Below are 18,250 nucleotides of genomic sequence, written 5' to 3'. Positions count from 1 at the left end.
TCAACACCAGGCATTTCTTGTGACACTGTTGGGGCAGAATACTCTCACCTTTTGCGAACACCTGGTATTATCACTATTTGATAGCGATTCATTAACACGTGCTCATGATTTAGTCAGAATCATACCATCAACTGTTTTTTACAGAGATTTCATATGAATATGGAAAGGGTTTTGTCGCATTTATACTCTTCCATATCATTGTGGGACCTGAAAAATATATAAATAATTTAACATAGATTTGTCAAAATAATATGTACACTGACTAAATAATTGTAAAAGAAGGTGGTAATAATCTTCAGCAGTGTCAGGCATGTCACTGGGTGCCTGAATACAAATATCATCAGTTAACTGTGTACAAATTGTATCAGATCTAAACTTTTATATGTCATTCACAGTATACATTCATTTGTCACCCACACTACACTTTTACAACAAAAGACAACAATATAGAATATAATAGATATACAAATAGTTCAATACAGAAATTATTTGCATATAGTATTTACATTGTGTGATTATTCATTGTCAAAATATTATTTTGTACCTCATACTGTGAAGCACAGTGTGCCATGCTTCTGGTGTACACTGGACAGCGACTGTACACCATGATGGACTGAGGCTCTTCTGGGGACCTGTACTTTCTGGGCATCGGTCTATGATGTGACTTGGCTCAAAATCTACTTATTTGAAAGATACAACACATTAACACTTTTGTCATCTATATCTCACTATCACAAAATATAAAATGGTAACTTGATTTTTTTATGTATCAATGTGCTATAAATTGTATATATGTGTAAATTGCATTGAACATGAAATTTGAATATTTTGGGTGGTAGGTGGGCGATGATTTTGGATAGTGAATGGATATTTTGTCAGCTACAAACCAGCAAAACCAGATATCTTTTTAAATAAAAAATATATAAAGCCTAATATAAAATATAAACATGTTGCAACAATGTATTTTTGCGGATTTTTGTTTCAACAGTCAGAATCAAAATTATTGTACATGATTATTTAAAGATTATGTACACACACAAACACACACACACAGAATTTTCAATGAGTTTATATAATTTATAATTTGTTTTCCTGTGTTATTATAAAGTTTATTAATTACCAAAATGAGATGATTTGTGTTAATTCCAGACGGGAATGGCTGTAAAACTAAAACATTACGTAACACAACTTACTCCGTCAACAGGAGTTTGCTGCATACTGCAACGATCAGCTGATCAGGAGTATCGACATAACCATGCAGGAAGTGAACATGTGAACAAGACAACATCGCGGATATTCATGATTATCAAGTGAAACTATGTACAAATATCACCCTACCCCTGCTAAAAATACATTTCTTAAATACTACTGTGGTTAGAATAAACTAAAACAGCAATCTTACCTGATCGAGTTACTTCAACTTTACGGCGTGTGTTTACAAAAACATCCCAGTCAGGGTCTTGATGAGAGTGCTGTCCCTTTAGACCGTTTCCATATAAGGATCGTACACCATCCGCTTCCGATCAGTTTCAGCACAGGACCATATGTAACTAATAATAGTAACAAAAACGGCCTTCGGCCTGGTCTATAATTTTTTGGCGAGTTTTTTGTATTGTTATTATTAGTTACATATGGTCCTGTGGTTTCAGAACCAGCAGGTATCTAAACTCTCACAGAAGACGACAGCAACTCAGCAAGAGCCAATATGCGCAACACAAATGAACGAATAAGCGCAATTCAAACAACGTACCCTTCCAACATAATCGCGAATCTTACAGTATGTTATCAGTGCATTGTTGTCTTCTCAGTCGCGATTTTGGAAACCGAAATAATTTTAGAGTAATTGTGCTTAGCATTGTATCTTGGACAGCTCGGCACCGAACAAAACAATAGCTAGGCTGCGCATCTGAGAAGATAGAACCACACACCTACATACACCACGTGAAACGCGTCTAATGAAGTCTTATGACGTCATTCCTTTATCAATTGGCACCTATGACGTCATATTGCAAGGGGCATAAGCCATGGTGTGTTTATTATGGAAATAGAACTCTCTGTAAATGAGAAAAATATGAACCGATTTTATGAATAAAATAAATTAGATACTTATGATATTTTAATTGTTTTGCCTCCGAAATTACTAGGTAAATACTTTTCATGATGAAAAAGTACAAGAAAAATAGGTTTATTTTCGTGTGAACTTGCCCTATAAGGGGCTAAAACAAGGACTGGTCGGCTTGGAGTCAGTATACTGTGTCTGAGTGGGGTATTCATGTTAAACTGCAATATGGTACCTAATGGGCTAGCACTGTAAAATCAGCATTAGTACGGACTAGTACAAGCAGCCACACACACACACACATATGCATGCACATCGCTATATAATAATCTTGACTGCGACATGAAACCCCACTTCACCTCACCTCCAGTTAGGCTGTTTTGAAGTGTAATCATCTGTCCCTATTGTTTTTGTTTTAAGTCATCATCTGTTTGGCTCACCAGGCACAAACGTTCATGTTATTTTGAACTTTTAATACAGCAGTTTCATTTGTTACTTTCTACATTTTATCTGAACAAGCTGAATAAACCTGGAACATTAAGATGTTTTGTGTCATGAAAAGGTTATTTCTTATCCTGACCCAACACACTGCAATTCCTTCAATCCTATGACATTAAGATGTTTTGCGTCATGATAGGTTATTTCTTATCCTGACCCAACACACTGCAATTCCTTCAATCCTATGACATTAAGATGTTTTGCGTCATGATAGGTTATTTCTAATCCTGACCCAACACACTGCAATTCCTTCAATCCTATGACATTAATATGTTTTGCGTCATGATAGGTTATTTCTTATCCTGACCCAACACACTGCAATTCCTTCAATCCTATGACATTAATATGTTTTGCGTCATGATAGGTTATTTCTTATCCTGACCCAACACACTGCAATTCCTTCAATCCTATGACATTAATATGTTTTGCGTCATGATAGGTTATTTCTTATCCTGACCCAACACACTGCAATTCCTTCATTCCTATGACATTAAGATGTTTTGCGTCATGATAGGTTATTTCTTATCCTGACCCAACACACTGCAATTCCTTCAATCCTATGACATTAATATGTTTTGCGTCATGATAGGTTATTTCTTATCCTGACCCAACACACTGCAATTCCTTCAATCCTATGACATTAAGATGTTTTGCGTCATGATAGGTTATTTCTTATCCTGACCCAACACACTGCAATTCCTTCAATCCTATGACATAAAGATGTTTTGCCTCATGATAGGTTATATCTTATCCTGACCCAACAAACTGCAATTCCTTCAATCCTATGACATTAAGATGTTTTGTGTCATGATAGGTTATTTCTTATCCTGACCCAACACACTGCAATTCCTTCAATCCTATGACATTAAGATGTTTTGCGTCATGATAGGTTAATTCTAACCCAGACCCAACACACTGCAATTCCTTCAATCCTATGACATTAAGATGTTTTGTGTCATGATAGGTTATTTATTATCCTGACCCAACAAACTGCAATTCCTTCAATCCTATGACATTAAGATGTTTTGCCTCATGATAGGTTATTTCTTATCCTGACCCAACACACTGCAATTCCTTCAATCCTATGACATTAAGATGTTTTGCGTCATGATAGGTTATTTCTAATCCTGACCCAACACACTGCAATTCCTTCAATCCTATGACATTAAGGTGTTTTGTGTCATGATAGGTTATTTCTAATCCTGACCCAACACACTGCAATTCCTTCAATCCTATGACGTTAAGATGTTTTGTATCATGATAGGTTATTTCTTATCCTGACCCAACAAATTGCAATTCCTTCTATCCTATGACATTAAGATGTTTTGTGTCATGATAGGTTATTTCTAAACCAGACCCAACACACTGCAATTCCTCCAATCCTATGACATTAAGATGTTTTGCGTCATGATAGGTTATTTCTAATCCTGACCCAACACACTGCAATTCCTACAATCCTATGACATTAAGATGATTTGCGTCATGATAGGTTATTTCTTATCCTGACCCAACACACTGCAATTCCTTCAATCCTATGACATTAAGATGATTTGCGTCATGATAGGTTATTTCTTATCCTGACCCAACACACTGCAATTCCTTCAATCCTATGACATTAAGATGTTTTAGGTTATTTCTTATTCGAACCCAACACACTGCAATTCCTTCAGTCCTATGACACAACCCAAAACGTGCCTCTTCCGGTTATCTGTCCCTGATCCCTTCAATTCCTTTAGAGCTGAACCCGATAAGATCAGCAAATCTGGATGCTTTAGCACAGTTTCCACTAAAACTGTGGGAGAATCTTAATTGGTGGAATGTAATGTCGGGAATCCTGTTCCTGTTCCCTGCACCCGAACATCACCTGTTCACAGATGCCTCCAGTTCAGGATGGAGAGCTCCCATGTAAAAACAACAGTCCAAGGAAGAAATCCATGAGAAGAATCTCCACATAAATTGTCTCAAGACGAGAGAATTCTATTATGCCATTAAGACATGGAAATAGGAAATATCTCCTGACATCGTCCTCATTCCTGATGGCTGCAGACAATACCTCAGTGGTAGGATATATCCGGCAGAAAGGAGGTACAAGTTCTGCAAATTTGATAAGAGAGACACACTTTTATTTGTATTTGCCTGTCATCCTGGGAATGTTCAACATCTTGGCAGTCGGTCTTTCCCGTAGGAGCAAGATCTTAACATCAAAATGGTCTACATCCAGACATATTCATGTGGATAACCTCAAAGTGGGTTACTCCTCAGCTGGACTTATTTGCAACAACAAACTCCCAGTGTATGTCAGTCCTGCCCAAGATCCACAAGCCCTCCATGAGCTGGAAAGGGATTTGCTTTAGCCTTCCCTCCATGGCATCATGGCAAACACAGTTGTGAGGAAACTGGAAGACACAGATTGCGTGATGATGGTCATAGTTCTCTTTCGCTAAGCAAGCCATGGTTTCCCACGACATTTTCACTCCTCATGGAAGAACTGCTCAAATTACCGGAATGCCATGACCTTCTGCATCAGCCCAGATCAGACATATTTTTCAGCTGTCACAGTCTTCATCTTCACGCTTGGAAACTATCACGAATAAAATGTGAGCTACCAGCTGCTCCAAAGCTGCATCAGAAGCAGTGGCATGATCTCGGAGACCTTCATCCATCTTTTACGACAACAGATGGGATAAATGTGGCCAGTGGCGAAGAAGAAGAGGATTGGGAAATATCAATGTAACTATACCAATAGTAGCAGACTTCTAACTCCATCTTCGGAAAGACAAGAAGTTCAGTCATGGAACTATAGAAGGCTTAGTAACAGACCAACCTTTGCCTCAGTACTTTGTTACGATGGTTGGAATATTTGAAATGACCATTTTAGAACCCCACGTTCCTACCCCATGTGAAACCTTCACAGTTCCTTCATATCTCTAGGCAATTTCACAATTCACTCATATCATTCATACTAAACATTTTGAACATTTCCCTAGCAGTATGATAGCTTAAATCAATATTAAACAGTTTCAAACTATTTATCGTCTGTAATTGTTTCATCATAGTATGCATAATTTAATCTTGCAATAGTTAAAGTGGATAAAATGTCATTTTTAGAATATTCTTGAGACACTGGAAGTTCAGTATGAGGAGGAGAAAGCTGCCTTGCTTGCTCAGCTTGGAGCTCAGGAAGACCAGATGCAGCAGGAGCGGGAGAAACAGGCAGCTATTGCAAGACTGCGGCGGGATCAGAAGCTGCTGCAGAGAGAAGATGATCTGGATTCAGCCTGCCTTGTTTTCAGTATCGGGCAGCAAGCAATGAGTGACCATGAGAACAGGTAGGAGTTTCCACATCCACTTGACATCTGCAGAAATATGAAATATGCCTGAAATTATACACCCTTCATCCATTTGCAAGGGACAAACTGTTTTAAATTAGTTGCAGTTGCATTAAGTACACCTTGTCTTTCATTTGTCTTAAGCCTATCATAAACATTTACATTTACTATAACTCCTTTAAAACCACAAATACTTCTATGCTGAAACTCATCACAAGATTATCCCAGCAAAAGTGTCTCCACAGAGTGCTGAAACAGCTCCATTAACATATATTAATTACGCCTCATCATAGGCCATTTTACAAATGCAATTTTCCCCATTTACTTGGCCATAATGCATGTATTATTATGAGATATGGTCAGCAGTAAATATTGGGTATGTGGAATAATGTTTGGTTTTTTTGGCTCTACTGTGATCGTCAATCTTCATCTGTTCCCTTATCTAGTTGTATTGCATTTCAAATTCACATGTCTAGTCACAGGTTTTAACAGCTGATATTTGATTCTGTGTAATAGTGGCTGAAAATGTCATCTTGGGTCTATATTCAGCTATTGATTCATATAATTCTTACATAATTCCCACCTCTATTACATCTCTGCAATAAAACCTGTATTTTGGCTTCATTCAAAACTAACTAAAACTTTCAGATTTTCAACAGACGTCCTCTTCACTGTCAATCACACACAAGAAGTTGTTCCCAAGTAGCATCGTAACCACCCAAGCTATGACATATGCAATGGTGGGAACCTCACTTTTTTCCTGTGTGTGCTAGAGTAATAGTAGTAATGATCTAGCACTTGGTAGTAAGTCACATTAATCTAAGATTATTCTTATAGTTTTCTTTAATAACAGACACATACCCGTTAAGTAGATATTAATAGATGCTTCTGGAATGACAGTCGCATGCACGTGAGTATAACTGGTGCTAAATGTTTGTGAGGTCGTAGTGGAGTCTTCTACTCCCACTTGCAAGAAGAATGGTCGATTCACGATCATGGGAGATTCCATGGTAACTGCATGTAGTGCAGCGGGATGACTTGCATGGAGGACAAGAGATGTGAGCAGTTCGCCAACACATCTAAGAAAACCTTCATAAAAATAGCCAAGGCTATTACCAAGGCTAAGAGCCGCGAGAGGCAGGGCCTTCTTTAACAGACTGTACCGACCAGCCAGCTGTGCTGTACGGCCAGCCGTCTGACCAGCTGTCCGACCAGCGGGGTATAAGTATGTTGGCTTTTCCCTACCGTGAGACAATTCCATATGGGCACCGCACGGTATCTATGGCCCAGCCAACCACAGCAACCCAGCCATCCAGCCGTCCATCCAGCCGACCGTTAAGACACCGTCCACGGCAACCCAGCCGACCGACCAACGGTCTAACCAACCGTCCAACCAGCCAACTGTTGGGACACTGTACGGCTACATCACAAACTCCATGCCGACGACCAGCCATTTAGCTTTCTGTATGATCCCCATCAACCGGCGGCTCCCAAGCCAGCCACACGGACCACACGGGATTGTCCAACAGACCTTTCAGCTGACTCGTCCGCCGACCGTGATGATAATTACAATACAGGCCCCGTTCCACACGGACCATTGCAAGCCGCACGGAATCTAATCACACCGGAATCCTGGACACCCGAAGAGGACGGACTCCACTGGGTAGACGCAGCGGACTACTACAATTATACACCCACCACTGGAGCTACCCTTGGACACTCAGAGGCAGAAACAGAGTGTTTTGAAGACTGTAATCAGGCTGATGACTTACCCCAGTGGGATTATACGGAGGGTTTTAATTTCATGGAACTCATGGAGGAATTATACCACCTCATGCGTATATTCCAACCTCCTCTAACAGAGAATTCGTCACTCCAGATGCCGGAATATGGGCGATGTCATGCTCCTACATCGTCTCAACACATTCATCAGACATTGCCTTGGCCTAGCTATGCAGGCAAGGTAGTAGACCAGATGTTGGAGATTAAACACAAGCTCAGACATGATGAACGACTACCCTTACCTCCATTGAAGCGGAAGTTGTACCGGACGCCCTTTATGTTCCACTTTCCATTCCGGATTTTCCAAGTATTGACGAAGATTTCATCAAACTAGTATGCAACCCAAGTACAAATGTCATTTTACCTGCTTCACGGATTAAGGATCTGTCATCTGTTTCCAGATACTCAATGGACATTGGCACTGGTTTGTCACCAATCAGATGCATCATTCCACCATTATAGTCATCTTATGAAGGCATAACCTGAGACACACCCATGACTATTAGGACTGATCAAGTCGGACTCATCCACAGCCTACTTGATACTATTGTAAGAATGCAGGAAGACTTACTCTCCTCTCAAGTCTGGATGTCTTCACAGCTACTAAGGTTGCAGCGTCAACAACTCCTAGCTCAGATTTGCTCTAAAGCTGTTTCTAACCAAACCAAGAGGTTGATAATGTCACAACCGATATTGGCTCCCACGATATTCAAGGGGAAATTGGGACGTGTAATAGACACAAAGTCAGACAAGATACTAAGGAACGATTCCAAGCATCAACTATCAGCCTAGCTGCCAAGGCCCATGGATCGTCCCATCCCCAGAAGTGTTCCTGGGACCAGAAAGCTTCTTCATTTAAACAGCCTCCTAGGAAGTGTTTTGTCTCCTCCATGAAGGATTCATTCCAACCGATTCCGGGGTACGACAAGCACCAATCTTCTCAGGAATCTTTTCATCAGCCAGACTTCAAAAAATGAGATTTCAATCGCCGTGGAAGATCTGAAGGCATAGGCAAACGCAGATTCTGACTTACCTGCTCCCCTCTCCTATGTTATAGACCCTTTCAACCTGGTTATGTCTATGGACTGTGATTTAAGCCTACCGTCTTTCAACATAATGCTGACCCTGGGACCAGTGGGAGGGCGCCTTCTGTCATACGCCGAAAATTGGAAGCCAGGTAATGCCCGACAGCTGGATTTCAAACATCATGGCTCACGGGTACAAACTGGTGCAGCAAGTTATACACAGGCTCAGACTTCTATGCCACATCTCTGATCCTGCTCAGCTCATGAAATCAGAGCCCTAGCCACAAGTCTTGCTTGATGGACATCGGTCTCAGTAGAACAAGTAGTTCTAACTGTCACTGGACCTCACAAAACACCTTCACCAGTTTTTACTTGCGTGACGTGCAACCGGACCTAGAGGGCATATATTCCCTTGGGCCCATTGTTGTGGCGCAAACTATATCATCCACCAATAGTTTCCCCCTTCTATCAAAAAAAAGAGGGGGGAGGTTCTGACATCAGCAGTATCAGAGAGTGAGTACACCCTTGATTATGATTATTTTGTCTATCAGGTGTATGATTGATGAGAAGCACCTTCAGTATCAATTTTAACTGCCTCCAGAGGACTGGAAGTGACATCATAACCGGAAGTGAGAACATAACTGGAAGTGACGTCAGCACCGAAAATAGCAGTTCAACGTCCATCTAATCAGGAAATGACGTCATTGGTAGAAATAGACCTAAAGAGACGTCATTGTAAAAGGGATGTGACAAATCAGGAGTGACGTCAGTATCAGAAGTATTGTCAGCACCGGTATTAGTGTCACAAATCCAAATTTAACAAGAAATGACATCATTAAGCAGAAATAGATTAGAAATGACATCATTATTACGAACAAGATCAGCAAATATAATGGTAGTTCTAGTGAAAGTATCACATATTTGACTTATTCTTGATACATTTCTGAGTTTCAAGTCCTCAGTGGGAATTTCAGAGTAAATTATCTCGAGTTTGGATAAGAATCAGTAAATAATGGTTTCCAGAAGAGATTGCTGTCAATTACACAGGGAGTTACTAGAGGCAGATCCCTCCAGGTCCCTCTGGTATATTCTGGCAGACATGTAATAGAGGTAAAACTTTATAAGAAATACCGAAATATCATTGTCATTAATTCTAAGAATACTACCTCTATTACATCCGAAGTATTCCAACCCACCTCCCCAATTTATCTACCTTATAGTGGTAAGATGTGGGGAAAAAAGTGAGGTTCCCTCCATTACATACGTCATAGCTTGGGGATTATGATGGCTATGATGAACAACTAATTGTGAGTGACTGACTGACAGTGTTGAAAATCCAAAAACTTTAGTTAGTGTGACAGAAGCCAAAATACAGAGATGTAATTGAGGTAGTATTTTTAGAATTATTAACAATAATAACTATTGTTTAATGTCCATTGTGTTAAAGTGATTCATATATCTATGTCTCCTGTGTAGAACTGAGTTATATAGCAATGTCTCCTGTGTAGAACTGATTCATATAGCAATGTCTCCTGTATAGAATTGATTCATATAGCAATGTCTCCTGTGTAGAACTGATTCATATAGCAATGTCTTCTGTGTAGAGCCGATTCATATAGCAATGTATCCTGTGTAGAACTGATTCATATAGCAATGTCTCCTGTGTAGAACTGATTCATATAGCAATGTCTCCTGTGTAGAACTGATTCATACATCTATATCTCCTGTGTAGAACTGATTCATATAGCAATGTCTCCTGTGTAGAACTGATTCATATAGCAATGTCTCCTGTGTAGAACTGATTCATATAGCAATGTCTCCTGTGTAGAGCTGATTCATGTAGCAATGTCTACTGTATAGAACTTATTCATATAGCAATGTCTTCTGTGTAGAGCTGATTCATATAGCAATGTCTCCTGTATAGAACTGATTCATATAGCAATGTCTCCTGTGTAGAACTGATTCATATAGCAATGTCTACTGTGTAGAGCCGATTCATATAGCAATGTCTCCTGTGTAGAACTGATTCATATAGCAATGTCTCCTGTGTAGAACTGATTCATATAGCAATGTCTCCTGTGTAGAACTGATTCATACATCTATATCTCCTGTGTAGAACTGATTCATATAGCAATGTCTCCTGTGTAGAACTGATTCATATAGCAATGTCTTCTGTGTAGAGCTGATTCATATAGCAATGTCTCCTGTGTAGAGCTGATTCATGTAGCAATGTCTACTGTATAGAACTTATTCATATAGCAATGTCTTCTGTGTAGAGCTGATTCATATAGCAATGTCTCCTGTGTAGAACTGATTCATACATCTATGTCTACTGTGTAGAACCAATTCATACAGCAATGTCTACTTGTAGAGCTGATTCATTCATCTATGTCTCCTGTGTAGAGCTGATTCATACATCTATGTCTACTGTGTAGAACCAATTCATACAGCAATGTCTACTTGTAGAGCTGATTCATATAGCAATGTCTACTATGTAGAACCAGTTCATACAGCAATGTCTACTCTGTAGACCCAATTCATATAGCAATGTCTACTGTGTGGAAGCAATTCATATAGCAATGTCTACTCTGTAGAACAAATTCATATAGCAATGTCTCCTGTGTAGAACTGATTCATATAGCAATGTCTCCTGTGTAGAACTGATTCATATAGCAATGTCTACTGTGTCGAACTGGGTTATGGCTAAAATGTTCCGAAATGAAAATGATCCTAACTGGTGAAAACAAACCTAATACATTAGCAAATCTCAAAACAATATATATTCAAAGGATCTATTTATATGAAAAGTGTGTTTGCATAACAAATAATGTATAATTCTTACATTTGTTCGACATATGTTAAATATTTATATGAGAATGTGAAATATCTAATTCTGTGATTTTCACCACTTCATATGACATGGGCAAGTAGTCCTAGTCCTAATGTCATGGCCCATTTGTCAGTCATCATAGAGCATGCATTAACAGTTCTGAAACATCTCAACTGAAAAAGCTGCAACTTGACATGAATGTTCCAAACAACAAGTTATGATGATGTTCCAAACGTTTCCACCAAATGTGCTCAAAGTTTGTCAATAAAGGAAGTTTTGTGAAAGGCATTTCCTGCAACATAGAATTTTTGACTGATCAAGACTGAAGGTCCAAGCCAGATTGTGGCATCACTCTTTGATTTTCATCTTGTCAATCTGGCTTTTGACTGGCCTTTGACTGGCCTTCTCAGGAATGTTCTCTGAACTGACTGATGGGTGAGCAGAAATCAAATCAGCAAAAGTCTAAATGAATATCTTCTTAGAAACAATAAGGTTTATAAACCTATTGGTATGATGTGGAGCAACTCAGTGGGGCTCAGATTTGTTCATGCCAGAAATCTAAAAAAAATACTGTTTTTTAAAAATATTGGCGGAAATTCGAAATGTGAAAATGTTTAAGATTCTTCCACTCAGAAGCATACTCCTCCAAAACATCTGTGTTGCAGAAAAATGAATGAATGAATGAATGAATGAAAAGACATTGTAGGATGTAAATTGTTTTTTGTGTCCCAATAACCTTATTACTTTCTCTCACCCATATAGTTTTGCCCGTGAACGTGAACGACAAAAACAACTGGCTAACGATCGACTGAATGCCCTCAGGAAACGAGAGAAGGGACAAAATCTGGAGCAGGATGTAGAGGGTCTGACAGAAATACTGGAGAATGAGAAGCTAACAAACAGAATTGGTAAGTGTTGATTTGTATATTGGAACTCTGCTATTTGGAAACATAACTTTATGCATGTTCTTTAACATTTGCTAATGTATCTTAATGATTAAACTGATTTTGTATGTGAACGTGTCTTGACATGATTTGTAAAAGGACTGTTCATGGCATGAAATGTAATAATAGAATATGCTAACCCGGGCACCAATCCTAAAAGTGATAGGTGCAGGTTCCCAAAGTCTGTGTTGGGGTGATTAACAACACTGGGGTGCTTTAGAGACCTGCTCACAATGTAATTCTCATAATTCTTAATATCTCTTCTAAAGATTGTAGTAGGATGACTGTTGTATGCTACAGACACAGCAGTAAAGCAGCAGTTCCTGGGGGACATGGATGAGCTGTAGTAGGATGACTGTTGACTGTTGTATGCTACAGACACAGCAGTAGAGCATCAGTTACTGGTGGACATGGATGAGCTGTAGTAGGATGACTGTTGACTGTTGTATGCTACAGACACAGCTGTAGAGCAGCAGTCACTGGTGGACATGGATGAGCTGTAGTAGGATGACTGTTGTATGCTACAGACACAGCAGTAGAGCAGCAGTTACTGGTGGACACGGATGAGCTGTAGTAGGATGACTGTTGTATGCTACAGACACAGCAGTAGAGCAGCGGTTACTGATGGACACGGATGAGCTGTAGTAGGATGACTGTTGACTGTTGTATGCTACACACAGCAGTAGAGCAGTGGTTACTGGTGGACATGGATGAGATGTAGTAGGATGACTGTTGTATGCTGCAGACACAGCAGTAGAGCAGTGGTTACTGGTGGACATGGATGAGCGCCACAGGGAGGAGAGGGAGATACTTATACAGCTGCTGCAGGCTGCCTCTGCTGACACACCCACTCAGAAGACTGCTAAGAAACACAAGACTGTTCAGGTAACACTCTTCTTTAATGTATCTCCTACAATTACTTTCTAATACCAATTACTAAACAAATAGATGTAATAAAGATTATAATTACAAACTCAGCAATAATTGGATATCCTAATTGATATGAATATATCACACTGTTTTACTCACAGCACAAGTATAGATGCAGATATATGAGATATCCTTCTCCTTTGTGTCAAATCTGTACTGGATACATGTATTTTTTATTAAATTGTAAAATGACAAAGCTGGACTTTAAGTATCCTTGGTAGAAACAGTAAATGTTTTTTTTCTACACTTTCGAAGAAGTTTGATTATTACCTACTTGCATATGCTGTATATCTTGAAATTACTGTGTCTCCAAATTAATGTGACTACTGACCCTGAGACCTAAATGCAACTCACTAATAATGCGACTCCCCTCAACCCATCCCCAGTGGAATGATCCATATTCTTACCTTAATCCAACCTTAAATTAATTCAATAAAACACAAATAGCACCGCTTATTAGCGCTGAGTAGAACACCAACAACAGTTCACTGATTGGTACGTGGAGAAGGTGTCAACTAACTTTAAGGCAGATAACAAGACAAAGGCTGTAGATCTGAGGAGTGTGATGAAGCCAATCGGTGCGTGTTGGGTTGTGTCTGTCTTTGACAAAGTGTTATGTGGCTAGCTTCTATCTGGACTGCTGGAGTGGTCAATGATGCCTAGTTTGACATGAGTGGGTAGACCTCTTGACCAAAGCAGTGATAACTCACCAGATGCCCATTGTGTAATTCCTATTCTTTGAATGACATTGTTATGTACTTATTACAACTGCTGCTCAATAAACCATGTTTGTGTTTATATTCAAGTTGGTATTTCCCCTATCCAAAGTGTGCAGTGAGGCCCTCTTAATGTTGATAGTCATTTTGGAGAATGCAAAGTTTCAGTAATGGGAACAAAGACCACTCACACTTTTCGCATATATCATGCTCGCATTAATTTCAAGATTTAGAATATGTGTAGCCATTTTCTTTCCAACCACACATAGGAGCCCTGGCTGCAGGTGCTCTATCCCACTTCACATTCTCTAGCTTGGGCTTCCCAGTTCTGCTAGCAGGAGCAGATGTATTTTCAGTCTAGTTAACTTACTTTCTAAATAATTCCAGGCTATGATACAGGAGTGTCATGTATGGCGTGAAACTTCTGTCCTAAGGATTAAGACTTCCCACTTTCTCATTCTCCTCTTTCTCCACATCCACCTTTTATTTTCATGAACACTACCACAAAGCCAAGCCTTACTGAATGTCCCTGTACTCCCTAACCATGTTGGGTTGTACGGGATTATGTGAAACAATGGTTTATAACTGTGATTATTCCAGGAGCTGAAAAAGCAATTAGCTAGTCTTCAGCAAGAACACAGCAAGTGGCTGAACAAGAGCCGTCAAACAGTACTTGGTGAAGGCCAGTCCATTCCAAGGGACACAGCTGAAAGAAGAGCTGAACAGTTCCACCTCCTGAAGAAGGCCCTGATATACAGACTAGAAGGTCTCTCGTTGCTCCAGCGTCATGGACAGTACTTTCACCTCATTCTCACATTAGAGGCAATGCATCATGACAGTTATTAGTATCATCCTACCATGACTTTGGAAAATCTTAAGAGGTTTTAAGTCAAATTAGCATACCTCTGATTAAGACAGCTAGTTTGGTGGCCGCACTAAGATGGAAGCTACTATAGTGGAAAGTACTTCCTTCTCAACTCGGGTTGGTATCCAGCTACGAATAATTTTTGTGGTTCATGGAATATTCAAAGTGTGTGTGGCTACTACAGCTGTATACTTTATAGTGTTTATTTACCTTCAATAGTTGTGACTCAGTCTTGTTGGCTCATGCACGAGAGTAAAGTGTTGGGTTGAAAAAGAATATTGAGTTACGCAAGGTTACTGTCCATGATTCTCTTTACTTTTGACTGTGTGATGATTGTGTATATGAGCAAGCCTGGCTTTAGTTAAAGGCAGTAGAGGAACTGATGACCCTAGATTACATGTTCATGTCAACACATTTGATTTTGAATTTTTGCCATTCAGTGGAGAGCAGACTTGGACAGGATAAGTCCTCAGATGACCAAATTGATGTTGAGATTCTCACTGACTTGCAGCAGAAGCAAACTAGGGATGCTCATGTGTTTGCTTCACTGATTACTAATAAGGTATCAGAGTTGTTACTTTTGTATTGAAATAAGCACATTGTATAAACCATAGTTTAGTTTATTTTTTGTTGTATTTTGTTTTTGTGTGTTTGTTGTTTTGTTTTGGGGGCTGGCAGGATTTGTTTGGTTGTGTTTTTTGTGTGTAGTTTTTGTGTGTGTGGATGGTTGGGTGGGGGGTGAGATAATGTGATTTGCTAAATGATCTTATTTAATCTCATATTCTTCTCTGAAGGTCAAGAGGATGAGGGCGATGGGTCACTATTTTGAGGATGTGTGGAACTGTATTGAATTTGGACATGTTCGGTGCAAGAAAGTGACAAATATATAATTTGTAAAATATATTTTACAAACTTACAGCCTTACATAATGACGAAGGATTTCACTACTTTCAGCTCACTCAGAATTTACCTGGAGAGCAGCAATGCCATGGTTGGCACTATATTTAGCTCACCAGGAATGAAGTGAGCTTTGGCAATACTTGTCTGTCTTCTCAACATCTGTCATCTGTCTGGCTGTAACTTTTAACTTCTTCTCTGAACTGATGGAGGGAGGAGCTTGATACTTTAAGAGGCTGTCTTGCACCAACATATTTGCTCATGGCTTTAAGATCATATTTTGGAGTTTCTTTTTTTGGATTTGAAGAAAAATATCAGCTAAGAAACCAAAAAGTCTAGGAATCTGAAATGTTAATATGATGTGTAGAAACACAATGGGATTAAGATTTAGTCATGCGAGTAAAATTTTAAAATGACTTATTTTTATAGTGGTAAACATTTATAGAGACCACAAGGATGAAGAGTGATGACTATGTATTATATATATCATTTGACTTGCATTGGTTCATGGCATGGAATCGAAATATTTAGATGATTTGTTTTTAAGTTGAACAATGATCGAGTTAAAACGGTATGCATCAGTAATGATGATTTTAAGTTTCTTTCATTATGTTCAGGCACCATCAGCTGCAACTTAAATGTTGCAAAAATTAAAAACAGGCAACTTCTCATAATTATTGCTGTGGTGATACCTTACATGAATGGTGCCATAACTTTGTTGTTCAAAGTTTGGAATTGATTACATCTGGACATGAAACATACACTGTTTTATACACAGCCAACAAAGTCCAACTTCCCCTACTTGAGTTCACTACACATAACATTCACCTCCCCTTGAATGTGTCTGGTGAGCAACAGTGCCTTATCGCAGTTTCCTTTTTTCATATTTTATTAGCTCTGCATGCATACAGAATCTCTGTACATAGATGCTAGTCTCAGTATTGGAATTGCACCCAAATGCCATGTTGTGTATGTTGGTTTGTGGCAGGAGGAGGCTGTGCTGGAGAAGCTGGTGAAAATGCAAGGGCTGGCAAGGAGGGAGGGATGGTATGACAATCTCACTGCAGTCTTGTTTACAGTCAGTGACGACCAGCCAGTGGTCATCACAGAGGACTCTGCTAAAGTCCAAGACATTACCCAGATAGAACAACAAATAGAGGAGGAGTTTGACAGAGAGAAGGAAGAAGCCCTTAAAGCTGGTATGTTTGACTATGTGATAACTCTGAAAGACAAAGTGTCATACATGCAAAGTAGAAGGTAGCTTTTAGGCCACTTATTTATTGTATAATGTCATCTATAACACAAGTTTTTTAGATTTAGAATCCAAGGTTGGAAGGAGTCAATACTGATGATGCTAGCTAGCCACAACCATCTGAATGTTTAACAGACACGCATAGCATCCCATCTACTATCGCTATCACTATCTATAAAATAAGAATCAGATAGAAATTGATATTTTGTTATTTCATTCATTAATCATCCATTTGTCAAAATAGATCTGTATGGTTCAAATATACATTTGCCACAATTTGATTTATGAGTGCTAAATCTTGTCTAGCATGAGAACTACCAGGGATTGTCTAGCATGAGAACTACCAGGGATTGTCTAGCATGAGAACTACCAGGGATTGTCTAGCATGAGAACTACCAGGGATTGTCTAGCATGAGAACTACCAGGGATTGTCTAGCATGAGAACTACCAGGGACTGTATTGGATTTATATAGATCCCTCAAGTAATAAGTGCCATAACTGACCATTTATCTTCATGTATCAATATAAAATCAAGTGTGCATTGTAAAATATCATTCCTTTGGCTTAATATAATACAATGTAGTTTCATTAAAAAGATTGCTATAAACTGAATGAAAAGCTAGCATTGAAATGAGATGCAGACCCTGGAAAGGCAAGACCTATCATGTCACAGACAACAGGAATGTCTTACATTATTGGGTTATTCACAGTTTTGTAACATGAAATGTGATGTTACTATGAGATGTGACCTCTGTGCTGACCAAGTCAGTTGTCTTTGTTTTACAGCTATAAACTGCAGTTGTCATGTAGTGGAAATTGTTCAATAGGCATGTTCACACTGAAGCAAGTTGGATCAGTAAATGCAATTGATAATGTAATTGAGGGAATGTCTCTATTGTCTCTTAATGTTACTTCCTGGACACTTTCAGTGTCTCAAGATTGTTGAAAGGCTACGGATATCTGGTAGATGATTTTAATGTAACTTTTGAGACAATGTAGATTAAAATAACAAATGAAAAATAGCACCGTGGCATCACTGTATTATATCTGCCGCTGGGATCAGGACTGTTGTATAAATGGGGTATATTGTTTGGCACTGACAGGCTTCTACAGGAGGGTGCTT

The 18,250-nt window shown here is 39.1% G+C and overlaps 1 protein-coding gene across 1 annotated transcript in view; it reads left to right on the top strand.

Moving 5' to 3' along the window:
• Positions 1-18,250, top strand: part of LOC139445950 (golgin subfamily A member 4-like) — a 229,714-nt gene that overhangs the window by 168,300 nt on the left and 43,164 nt on the right. Inside the window, exons 36-41 of the mRNA XM_071227199.1 lie at positions 5,666-5,886; positions 12,286-12,431; positions 13,213-13,352; positions 14,714-14,879; positions 15,419-15,540; positions 16,864-17,074. Of these exons, the coding sequence (XP_071083300.1) occupies positions 5,666-5,886; positions 12,286-12,431; positions 13,213-13,352; positions 14,714-14,879; positions 15,419-15,540; positions 16,864-17,074 (1,006 nt within the window). The remainder of the gene's footprint in view (positions 1-5,665; positions 5,887-12,285; positions 12,432-13,212; positions 13,353-14,713; positions 14,880-15,418; positions 15,541-16,863; positions 17,075-18,250) is intronic.

This window comes from Haliotis cracherodii, unplaced genomic scaffold, assembly GCF_022045235.1.
Source record: "Haliotis cracherodii isolate W230 unplaced genomic scaffold, xgHalCrac1.p SCAF_6, whole genome shotgun sequence".
NCBI classification, from domain to species: Eukaryota; Metazoa; Mollusca; class Gastropoda; order Lepetellida; family Haliotidae; genus Haliotis; species Haliotis cracherodii.
The sequence above is the reverse complement of the archived record's forward strand: the minus strand, read 5'-3'. Positions and strand labels throughout refer to the sequence as shown.